General features: G+C 54.7%; 1 protein-coding gene across 2 annotated transcripts in view; it reads left to right on the top strand.

Moving 5' to 3' along the window:
• The window catches only part of patj (PATJ crumbs cell polarity complex component), a 115,742-nt gene that overhangs the window by 31,632 nt on the left and 71,592 nt on the right, over positions 1-12,518 (top strand). For both annotated transcript variants that reach the window (XM_028812482.2, XM_051933178.1), the window contains 2 exons: positions 439-510; positions 2,340-2,468. In XM_028812482.2, the coding sequence (XP_028668315.1) occupies positions 439-510; positions 2,340-2,468 (201 nt within the window). The remainder of the gene's footprint in view (positions 1-438; positions 511-2,339; positions 2,469-12,518) is intronic.

Raw genomic sequence — 12,518 nt, 5'->3', positions numbered from 1 at the left:
ACTTTGTGTGAGGGGGTCCCAAATTCTAACTGGAACAGCTAATGAGCGGGCCACGGCGTCTTCGGAGGTCTTCTCAGACTTGACCAGCCGGGGCTTTCATTCACGCCTCATTTACCGGATTGTATGTGTGGGACGGTGGCACTTCATCTGTGGTCACCCGGTGTGTCACATTTGTGTTTGGTGACACTTGTCTGTTTTGTGGTGTTTGTTTGTCTCGGCTCTTTGTTCTCATTTTGCTGGGAGCTGCTGGAACTCTTCGAGAACATCGGGGTTACAGCAGCAGACAGATAAAGGCACAAATCCACATTCAGAAGTGATGATGACGTTAAGGGTGCCAGACGAGGCTCGAGCCCCCCGGTGAGGTTTAGTCGCGGGGGTCGAGAAGCAGGCCTGGCACCCACACCTCATGCTTGGCTTTTCTGCTCTTTCTTTTCCCAGCCTGGTGACGTCCCGCTGGTGTTGACCGATGTGTCCCCCCCGCAGGCCGGAGATGAGGCCCAAGACCATCAGGTATGTGCCGGAAACGGGGGGCTCTCTTGTTTTATCGAACATCCACAGATATGAACGCCACAACAACACAAACGTCCTTTTCTTGGTGACGGAGTTTCAATCCGTCGTCATCCTGCTGAGTCCATTTTACATTTTCAGATGTGGACGAATGTGCAGTGGCGTCACTCACGGTGACAGTTTGCACTGCTCTCTATGGACTTTGTCACCATTTTCAGCCACCAAGCGTAACCAGCAGCACGCGATTGGCCGGCTCTTCAGCTGAGCACTTGAAATTCCCAGCATCCTCGGTACACATCGCACCTGGGATGGGGGGGGGGGGGGGGGATAGGAGTGGCAAGGGTGCGACGCTCTGAGCGATTCCTCACTAAACACGGCGCCCCCCAGCTGAGGGGTCGGTCAGCAGTGGGAGTTCATGCTCTCGTTATTCTTTACCAAAGGGGGTTTATGCCCGTCGTGGACGCAGTCGGGGCTCCTGTTGTGTTCTATGGGGCACCTTAATGGCACAGCTCTTCTGTAAAAGCCCATGTGGCAGGTGGTGCCCCCCGCCACTTTGCTGGTTTTATTCTGCCAGCTTGTAGACCGCCGTGTTACGTTCTTCGTAGATGTTCGTTTCTTCAAATTCCCGTCGGCGCTCCTTCTCACAACAACACGTTTGTATCAAGATGGAAACGAAAAGGCCACGGAAAGATTCAGGTGACAAATGTCATCGCACAGTTTGAGCGAGAAAGTGTAAGCAGGGGGACGATTGTCTGCTCCTGCTTATTAACGAGGGGTCCGCGCTTATCCACTGTGTGCTTTGGGCCTAAACCCGGTAAAGTGGAGAGAAACCCACCCGGCGTGTCACACGCAACGTTAAAAACACAGCACAGCAAAATAAAGTCCTTGCTTTGTTGTGAGGGTGGCACGTCTCACGGTTGGCAGAAAGGGAGATTTGTGATGGCACATCAGCGGCGAAACCCTCGGTCACCAGTGAAATCGGAGATGAGGTAACTGGCCCACTGTCGGTGACACGGCGGTGACGCACAACACACGAGGTACGGGACGCGCCTGATGGAAGTTGCTCTGCTGCCCTGCTTGTACCCAAAGTCCATTCAAAAGAACGAGGAGTGAATAAGGGGGTGCAGGCGTACAAACGGACAGCGAGATTGTGTCACCGTCACTTGAAAACGTCTTTCTGGAAACTCGGCAATATCTCAGAATTCTCCGCTTTTCCCTTAATGAACGTTTTTAGCCCCCGAGAGGTCTGCAGGGACCCTTAAGATCTCACTAATGCACCGCCTTTCCACTGCTGGGGGTTGGGGGGATTTCAGGCTCTTTAAACGAGACCCCCCCCCCCCCCCCCAATGCCACACAGAAGTCTTAACTTCCCGTAATCAAACACACACACACACACACACACACACACTCCCGTTTTTCATTTTCATTGAGTATCCAGAATTTTGGACGCATCTCGCTAACACTTCGCCATCTTAAATACCCTCTGGGTGGCGACGTTGGGAGTCCTTTCTTTCTTTCTTTCTTTCTTTCTTTCTTTCTTTCTTTCTTTCTCTCTTTCTTTCTCACCAAGTCCTTAAAGGCCTCAGACTGCCCTGTGCTTTCCCAGACTTGCAGTGGGCACCCCGTCGTCCTTCAGCACTCATGTGGTTGTCGGTTTTGTTCGTATGTTGAGTGCTTGGGAGCAGGAAGGCCACAAAACAGCTGGTCCTCTAAACTCACTTGGACTGCCTGACTCGGCCCGGCCAATGAGAGCAGCAGTGTGAGCGGGCGCCGACACGCCTCTGCCAGCCTGCCTGCCTGATTGATTGATTTTTTTATTTGTTCCTCTGCAGGTGGGGGAGCCTCCTGAGGTGCCAGAGGAGGAAGAGGATGGAGAGCTGGCGGTTTGGTCAAGGGACGTGCAGGTGGTGGAGCTGGAGAAGGGGGCGGAGAGCCTGGGCTTCAGCATTCTGGACTATCAGGTGTGTGTGCAACCGCCGCCCAGCTGTACCCAGACCCCCACCGACATCTTTAGTTTGGTTGTGGGGGTCCGAGGCAAAGCGCCCCGCGACTGACAGGACGTTCATTTCTCGTTTCCTGGTGCGGTGATTAACATTCTGCCATGTTGGTGACATCACTAGCAGGACGCTTTACACCTCCACTGCGGTCCAAATGGTAAAGCCGCTTTGTTATCGACGTTGTGTACCCGTTCAGTTAGGATCCTGGGCTTTATTTCATATTTATTATTTAATCTCAGAATATTTATTTTACGCATATTTTTACATTTTAAATTGTGACATCAGAGCGTGAGATGAACGCACGGGCACCATGTGACTGTTCTGCCGCACCACAAGATGGGGAGGATTCTTTCAATGAATGGGACTGGGAAGTGAAGTGTAGTCGGCAGGACCCGCCGGGGTCAAAGCCAGAACTTAAAAGCGATGTGTCGGCAAACTTGAGGAGACCTCGATACCAACGAGAAGTCCATTAGCCAGAAGGAGTTCAAATCGTCAGAATGGTACATTTGTGAACGCGTGTCTGCTGTCCTACCGCTGCACTGATTACGTCACATGTCACATGACGTAGATTTATGGAGGTGCACTTCATCGGCTCAGTTTGGCTCCACTTTGTATTTCTTCATTTCTGCCACCCCACGCACACACGTCCACTGCGCCAGTGTCTTAGCCCCGTGCCCTCAGTAAACGGCGCATCTTCAGGACTGCCGTGTGCTGAGACTCTCTGTGGCAACCTCCAATTGGCAGCGCAGGGTCCTGCTTGGGGGGTTCTGCCACCAGGCAAGCATCTGAAGTACAGCCACTGGGCGTCATCAATCACGTTGGCCGCGTCGGGGGCACAGGGTGTGAGGCCCGCAGGCTGGCATGTGGTGGCCCAGGAGCCTGTGAAGCGGCTGGGTGTGGGAATGGCCTGGCACTGCAGCAGCCTGTCAGGATGGCGTTGGTGGTGTTTGTGAGTCGCTGTTTTGTTTAACAGGTGCCACCACTGGGTGACCCCAACAGCAGCCTTAATGATGCAAAAGTCACGTGATGTCATGAAGCTGTCACTATAAAACATGTCACAACTCTTAGAATTAACTCTGAGGAAAGGTCATGTGACGTGTACCATGCTAGGGTGTAGAGGGCACACTCATGCCAACGCAGTGCCCCAGGCCGCCCCCACACTCTCCGTATAAACCTGGTGGACCTCGGGGTGGGGGTGGTCTGCTTTTTGCCTGGACGAAGTTCCATCATGAGATGTGACCTTCCGTAAGAGGAGCGGTGTGGCGTGGCATGATTCTCGTGCCCTCGAGTTCAGTTTCTGTTTGTTCCATTTCAGTCTGTCCACCCGGGCACAACGTCCATGTCTGCCACTCGTCTCCACCCGTCCATCACACCGGACCCTTTCTCTCGGCGGTCTCCATCTTTTAGTGCATTGCAGGCCTTGACAGGGTTAACACGAAGAGGATGTCGTGGAGCCCACCTGCCCGCCCGCCCGTGGTGTCAAGTGGTCGTAAAAGTCTTTACAGGGCAGCCGGCCTTGTAATTACCTTCTTGCTTTCAGGCAGATCCTCCCTAATTGGCCTCCCCTCTGCAGTGCGGCGGTCCCGAGTCGCTCCGTGAATTCCGGCTGCCCGCCCGTCACTGGGCGCCTCTCGCCGTCGGTCGGCTCTGCACGGGTTAACGGCGCTCGGGCCTTTTGGGCGCTCATTTCCTGCCGTGTTTTTCACTTTTCTTTTCCTCTTTTTCACCCCTGAAGGCTTACAGTAACATGTAAGCAGCGCTGACCCCTTTTCGTCCAGGGGTCAACTGCTATTTAGGCATGTGTGGAATTTTACAGTCGGCCCCCCTCGAATGCGGGGGCTGGCAGTTTGGTTTGCAGCACTTTCACAGCTCCTGAGAGGAACGAGCTCATGGAAGCTCGGCGCTTACGGTTTACGAGCTCTTAAGAAGATCTGAGAGGCCCGAAGAAAAAGCCGTGTGTGGCTGTGGGGGGCTGGAGGTGGTGGTGGTGGGGGGGCTTTGGTGAAACTTGACTTTCTTTTCCTTTTTTCGTTAACCATATGATTGACCAATTTGTCGTCCTCACCACCTGACCCTTTACCTGCTGCTGCCCACTTCTGCCCGCGTGTCTCCTGGCACACCTGCTGCCCACTTGCGGTTTTTTTTTGTCTTAGGTGGTCATTTGTGTGTCCCTAGAAGATATTTAAATGTCCCCAAACCCGCGCAGTAACCGAGCGCTTTACCTCCACTTAAGAAATGGGATCACCAAGCCACCTGCCCGGGTCCAAAACAAAGCTGGTGATTTGATCCAAACTGAGGGCCAACAGGGGCAGGCAGACGGGTGTCCATCAGGGAGGAGTCTGATTGGTCGCAAGTCCACGACCCCGGGGTCCCGGCCAGAGCCCCCCAAAGAGGACCAGAGAATCCTGCTGCAGGCGGAGCGACGGCACCGGAGCCCCTGATCTCCACGTTGGCAGGCCGGTCAGGAGCTTCAGAAACACTGCAGGGTGGTCACCCCGCGGTTTCACCTCATCGAGGGGTCTTTGTTTGTTTTTTATTTCTTTTCATTTTACTGCACTCCCTAGAAAGCGGTTGGCTCCCTAAAACCTCTTGATGGAATCGGTGCCACTCAATGTGATCTTGGCATGTCGGTGCCCATAGATGGGATTAAGCAGCCTTTGACAGTCGATGGCTGGGGGCACACTCTTCTCATGGCCAACAATCCAGTTGGTATTTTTGAACACTATATGGTGGGCTTTTGGTTAGAGAGCGGGTGAATGGGCCCTGTGATGGACTGGCAGTTACTCAGCTTGTGCCCGATGCTGCCATTCAGTGGCCCTGCTTGGTCCTCAATAGGCTGTGTGGTTGTTGGGTGTTGAGCCGTTGGGAGGCACAGACCAGTATGGCAGATCTCCACCTTGGCGCAGTCGCCGGTGTTCTGCTCCTCACCTGTGACCATGAGTGGCGAGCGATGGCTGATTTAGTGACCTCGCGAGTTCAGGTGGCAGGACTGTGGCCTCCTCGCGGCCCGGCTGGGCTGACACTCAGACTGGAGTCGCTGCGAAGAGCAAGTTGAGGTGGCTTTGGGCGTGTCGTGAGGATGTGACAATTGTGGCTCCCCCTAGAGCCACTCCAGGCAGGTCCCACTAGGCACAGAATGCCTGGGATCAGGGAAGTCTGGAGTGACCTGCTTGGCCTGCTGCCTCCAACAACCCTCACCTGGGAAAGCGGGCAAGGAGATGAAACGAGCCAATGAGGTGAGAGGACTTGCCAGTGATTGGGGTGTCGGACGGCGATGGAGACTGAGAGCTGATGCAGCTGAAGATTTAAAAATGATGAAGGTGAAAAGTAGTTGGTCTGTCGGGTAACACGAAGGGGCGCCATTGATGGGCACTCAAGATTACGAGTGACGTGGATGTGGAGCGCCAGTCCTGAACACAGCAGATGAGTCGCTCAGTGGGGTGACCAGAAGGAGCCAATTGGGGTCTTCAGATCTTCCCTCACGTAGCGTCTGTTTCCCCCTGTAGGACGTCGAGCAGTGACACAGGGCACACTCGTGCCCCTCTAATGCACCTGGTGTGGGGGGACGTGGAGACAATGTGCCAACTCGGCATGGATGTGTCTGACCCAGCACAGAACTCTCGGGTCTGTCGGGGTCTGCACAGCACAGATTTCGCCGAACACTGCGAGTTTCTGCAGACCCCATATAGCGCCATTCGTTGAGGTTTTGCACGAGGATGTGCCACACTACCTTTGAAGTGAACGAGACGACCCCTGACCACACGGACGCTGCATAAGTGAAGGCCAGAGGGGCTCGGACCGCTGTAGGCCTTGTTTCAGGTGTCTGCCAAATGTCAGCGAGGTCACAATCTTCAGACTCGGTGGGTTACGAGAAACCGGGGGGGGGGGGGGGGAGGGTGACGGCCGCTTATCTGCTGTGCCTTGCGGTGCCCGTCCCATTGACTAAGGTGGGCACCGTCTTTGGGTCGTCATTGTCCAGTTGTGCCCAAGTGTTTCTCCAGAAGTGTTCACCGGAGTCGTCACCGGCCAGAGGACAGATGGAGGAGGGGCTGAGCGTCTTCGACCCCCCCCCCCCATCCGTTCCCCGATATTTGGGGGGCAGCACACCTCCTGTGATATTGTGTGACCATTCGTTTGGAGGGCTCTGCTGGGCTCCCTCAGAATTCATAAACCCGGGGTGAGTGACGGGGTCACTTTGGGGGGCCGATTCAGTTCTTTGTCATTTAAATCTCAGATCATTCATCACATTTGTAAAAACGGGGAATGGTAAGCTGGAAGTGGCACAGCGATTTCTCACGGAGCGTGGCACGGATCTGTTTCTGCGCAGCCCCTCAGACTCGTGATCGATTTGAAACAGCTGAATGCCAGGGAGCGGTGATGGCCGGGCCGGGACGGAGGGCCGTGGGGGTCTCCTGCAGTTTACGTGAAATTGGATTTCGTTCTATCGCCCGCCAACTCGTTCTTTTCTTTTTTTTTTTTTGCTACCCTTCACTTCTTCCCATCGCCGCCTCTCTCCTTTCTCCACTTTGGACTAAAAATTGATTCTTGCGCTTGAGGACCTGTTGAAGCAGAACGGCGAGCCCCCAGCGATGGAGGTCGAGTCCTGCCCGGGGTGCCATGCCGAGCGTTCAGATCTCGTCGATACGCTGGCGCGTTGGCCAAAGGCGCCATCCAACCCCGTGACTTCTGAAGCTGCTATCGGATGTTCTGGGCCCCTGAGCCGCCCGCCCGCTCGCGCTCTCTCTCTCACTCGCTCTTTTTCAATTCGTCTTTCTTAGTTTTCTTCTCCCCCCCCCCCCCCCCCCAATGCTGCGGGGGGCTTTCATCTGCAGATTCTATCTGGGTGGGGAGTTTCATCTCCACGAGTTGTGTAGCGCCGCCATCTGTGGCACTGGCGAGTGTTTGGAGTCTGGATGGTGGCGTGTGGCACAGGGAGGTGTATTGGTGAGGATGATGATGATGGTGGGATCCAGGTAAGGCTGGCTGGCTGGCTGCACCCCTTGCACGTCATAGGAGACGACTAAAGAAAGTTGGTGTCGGGCCGTAAAACATTCGATGCCAGTTGTCGAGGGCAGCCAGCCTCCTTGGGTGAATCTCAATTACAGTATGGCCGCTAAACGGAGGACACTGAGGATGTTCAGCATGGCACGAGCTGTGCCAGCGCCACCTTCATTCCTTTGACAGCTTTGACCCGAACAAGTAAATGACGCTAATGGTGTGTGTGGCCGTTTGTGCCACTGAGCCACCTGAAAACTCTTCAAATCTGTGGATGTGTCGCTGCTCCGATCCCAGTGTCCCCTCTCTGGCACGGAGTCATTTACTAGGTGACCAGTATAGGCAAATAAGCAGGGCAAACTTTACGAAAGACTACCAGGAGAGCCTGGCCTTGGCATTATCCCTGTGGCAGCACGCAACTGATTGAGTGGCACTTCAGCCTGGGGTGGCTGTGACGCGGGGACAGTGCCATCTCAGGCCACTTGTATGGTCTATCTTATGTTTTGACACAGTGCCTTTGGATTGGGTCGCATGACCATTTAAATATGGTGGTGATGGCGCACTGTGGTGGGCTCAAAGTCACGAGAAGGCCCTTGCCCTGTCCAATTGTGGTTACTCGCCTTTTGTTTTGCCCCCCTGCTATTTGGAACCCTGCCAGGCTTGACTACGACATTTGGTTGTGTGCCCATCACCCTGTTTCAGTGGACTCACAGTACCCCTGGGCACCTTGAGTGCCCACTCTGGACGTGGGTGGAATCCACTGTGTTTATGGAAGCTGCTCCCAGATGGCACTTACTGCTCGAGGTCCGTTATCCGAGGATTCACAAGGAGTGCGGAGGGGCCGATGCTGTCAGTCGGGGGGTCCGTTGCCCTGTAGCTTCACTCATTCATATGCCAGCCTGCTCAGCCCCTGGGTGGTGTTGGCACATCCTCCCCGTGCCCATTGGTGGTCCACCTTTCTCCTGCCCCACCACCAGATGTGAACATCTAATAAATGGAGACCCTGAGGGTGGGAGTGTACCCTGCTGTCCAGTCCAGTCCTCGGCACTGCTTACTGGACGTGTCATCCTGTGGCTTACAGAAAATCGAGAGCCTTTACATCCAAAAAATGAAACCGCAAACCGCGTATGGGACAGAAGACTCGTTCCCAAAGTGACGTCACCGTCACCGTCCTCTGGTTAAGCCAAAAGTTGTGTGCGCCGTTGCTATGGTGGTTGAACCTGATAAAGAATGAGCCTCACCACAGGGGTCTCAAAAGAAAGTGTGGGGTGACCCTGTCACCGGGGGGATGACATCCCGGTGAATGTGTGTGACAACTGGCCTCAGTCAAGACAGTTTCTCAGAGTGGGACTGGCGTGGGGCACGAGGCTGCCAGTCCAATGCCTCCTCCCCACTTGGGCACCAAAGGTAAAAAAAACTAAAATGCATGAAATGTGACGTCGATTCCTACTTGGGATGGTGGTCTCTGTTGAAAGGCGCCATATCGAGCCAAGGCGCTCCTCAGTAAAATGCACAGCCGTTAAGGAGTCTCTCAGTAGCAGACTGGCACCCTGCCCAGGCCGTCTCCTGCCTGTCATCCCTGACGTTGAGCTCCGAGTCCATCTGTGCAAATCAATTGTGCCGGAGAGAAATGAGGACAACGGGGGGACGTGTGTGAGGGGGGCTTCAAGTGGCAGCCCAAAATATGTTGCCTTAAATGAGGGGTCCCTTTGAATTCACGTGTACAAATCTCTGGACCCTCAACACGAGCCTTACTGCCCTCTAGTGGCCTGGAGTGCTCAAACACTTCTAAAATCGCCCTCTAGTGGCACACATGCCCTGGCACCCAGTTGAAGGAGGAGCTCTGCTGGTTTAACCCTGCAACGCACATCCCATAATATTTGAACTGTTTAAATGGGCCCGTTATTTACAAGTCCCTAGTCACTCAGCTTGTGCTGCCCTCTAGTGGCTGGTGGCCCTGGCACCTCTATGAAGGAGCAAGTGTGCAGCATACAAACAGGGCATCCCATAATACCTGACCTTAAATCCATGTGCCCCCATTATTTCTGAGTCTCTTAGACACTCAACCCAAGGATCACTGTCCCCACGGTGGCTTCAAGTCTCTAGTGACTTGGTGGCCCTGGCACCTCTGTCAAGCCCTGCTGGTTTGCCAGTGGAGGTGACACAAGTGGTTTTGCTGACAGGATTGGCACGGTGTGCGTGTGTGGAGACGGCTGAGGAGGACTGTGAGGCCAAGCCTGATGCCAGTGAAGACGCTTCTCCAGCGTCCGTGTAATCCGATAGTTTGATGAAAGTGCTTGCCAGTCTTGTCAAATGAATCGTTTCCAGAGAAACATTGAATTGCAGTGTGAAGATAGGTGGGCACAACTGGGTAGCCACAAAGCTCGTCTTGTGGTCTCTCTCTGTGTGTGTGTGTGTGTGTGTGATGCAAAGTGAACACCTCTGTCTGCCTTCCTGACATAGTGAGGCGGTATGGTGGCTCAGTGTGTAGCTCCATAGACTGGGATTGTACTCCATGCCCACCCGTGTCTTAGTTCAAATAGCCAACTGGCCAGCTGGCATCCCCAGGACTTGTAGATGGAAACGGCAGGCTCCTAAAATGGAGGGAGACCGGGGGGAGTGGAAGGAAGTCTGAGCTGCGCTTTAAGGTGGGCACGTCCTCGTCATCCAGTCAAAGTGGCCAAAAAAATGTGTGACCTGCTGCTGTGGCGGATGAACCCAGTAAGGAATGGGCCTCAGCATGGGGGTCCGAACAAGAGAGAAATGTGTGAGTGTTGTCACGTATGGGGGGGTCATATAGCGCCTTTCGTTAGGCAATAGCTGCACCTTGCCTGTCCGCACTGGCGACTCCTGGTGTGTCCTCTTTCTACTCTTTGATGGCACCTGATCAGTGGCCTGCCTGCAGGAGGACAGTTGGGTACATCTGGGTGTCACCTCCTGGCTGGCTGAGGTGACCTCGAGATGGAGTTTGGAGGAAGGTGACACAGCAGAGAAGAGAGAACAAGCCGGAAGGACCTGTGGACTCGGTGAGGGACCCCTTTACATTGAGGCCAATTAGCTGTGGTGGGCAGGTCGATTACTGAATCGGTGCCCGGGTTCTCTCCACTGTGCCATGAGCTGCAGATCGTTTCCCACTCGGGGCATTTGGGTGGAGACCACCCTTTGAAATAATGGAGTAATGAGCATCAGCGAGGACACGAGTGGACCGGCCCTCCTGTGTAGCTGCTGTTGATAATCTGACCCCGTGATCGGGGGTCCGCGTCGTTCCGAGGGGTGCCAGGCACTTCCAAAATGTGGTGACTTTTGGAGAACGAGAAGACGATGATGGGAAACGCAAAACAGGGTCCCGTTGAGCGCCACTTGGCTTGTCCTGTTAGGCGCGTTCTGCTGGTGGGCCGACCTTTCCCACAGGATGAGGGGCCCCCCTGATTGATACCAGCTGGCTTGGGCTGCTTTGCTCGAGTCTGGCTGGAGCTCAGCGGGGCCTCGGCTAGCGATTAGCTGCGATGGGCAGCCCCCTTGGAGGGCGTCCAGTTTCCATGCAGGAGCGGCCCGAGGTGAAGCGGGTTGTTTTGGAGGGGTGGGCGCTGCCCGCCATCTCTTTCAATCTCGGCCATTTTTACGCTTCACTTGGCCTGGCTTTGGCCGAGATGCCAGCCGGGAGCTCGCGGGCGCCCTTTTGATTTTGGTTAACCGTTTGGTGGCTGAACTGAATGGCCAGGTTTGTGGTTTCGATGGACGCCCTGCCAATCATCTGGCGAGTTGGTTGCGAGGGTCCATGGTCTGCTATGATGCTGAGCATTGGGGATGTCTAATGAGATGTTCTTTAGGTCACGTGAGTGACTTCCCAGCGCCCACTGTGGCCTCCAGGCCGGGGTCTCGTTGCCCTCCTCATGGATTTCCACAGTGGCATCAGGACTTCATGCTGGATGGTCCAAAAGGAGCCTGAAGTGTTGTGCCTCCCTACCCTGGGCACCTTCTTGAGAACACAAACCGCTCCACCTGCCTGGAGTTGGCATTGACATGTAAGCAGTTAAAGGCACACCAAAGTCGGCCTGTGCCAGGCTGAATGCTGACTTTTCATCCAAACTCAAAACAATTGGCATGCCAGCCCAATTGTACGGGGATGGGATTGGATGAGCCAAAGCAATGGCAGCCCACGTGGACGCTTGGCGTAAGATGAAGAGACTGTCCTTAAACGTTTGTCCTCGCCATCGAGTGGAGGATGTGGGCGACGACGATGAAATGGCGACTCAGAACAAAAGCAGCCCTCCGACTCTTGGTGAGCGTCTTGGGTGACGGTGACCAAACGAGTGACTGGACAGCAAGACGTGGACAGACGTGTCTCTGAGGGCCCCCATTGTTTATTCTCGAAGGTGAATGTGAGTGCCCACCTTGGCTCGGCCCCCCTCTGTTAAAGCTGAGTGGTGGGTTTGACTCTCGCCGAGGTCTCCACGGGATTGAGACCACCGCAGGTTTTGTTCTTGTTGTATGAAGCGATTCCTCTTACTCGTTGTGGTTTTTCAACGGCACTTCTCATGTCCACTGATGTGTTCGCCTGCCCCCCTCAGGTTGGCTGTGTGGCCCCCCAGTAGCTGAGCTCCTGAACTGTGACCCTGCGTCAAGTCCTCGTGGTGTTTGAGTCCAGTCGTGTCAAGCCCACCTGGTATGGATGCCCACTCTAGCAAGGTGCTTTATAAAATCGCAGCACTAACTCGCTGTCAGGTGCCAAATGTGCCACACACAGGACGCTGCCCACCTACGGATGTACAGGAGTGTTGTGCCCTTCATTAGGGAGAGGTGCTGTATAAGGTTGTTGACTCGGTGCCCACCACTGTCACCATCGTTTACCTTTATGGCCCCCCGGTGCGCTCGCGTTGCAGAGATGCTGATGTCCTGGACTGTCCTCGCTGGGTCGCAGCCTTAGAAAGGCGCTATATAAAAGATCTGCCCTCCATGACGTGTTGTCGTGGCACCTCCTACACTGCAGTTCAAGGGAGCTGGCCGGACCCTCTCCAG

The sequence above is a fragment of the Erpetoichthys calabaricus genome, chromosome 10, assembly GCF_900747795.2.
Source record: "Erpetoichthys calabaricus chromosome 10, fErpCal1.3, whole genome shotgun sequence".
In the NCBI taxonomy this organism is placed as follows: Eukaryota; Metazoa; Chordata; class Cladistia; order Polypteriformes; family Polypteridae; genus Erpetoichthys; species Erpetoichthys calabaricus.
The sequence above is the reverse complement of the archived record's forward strand: the minus strand, read 5'-3'. Positions and strand labels throughout refer to the sequence as shown.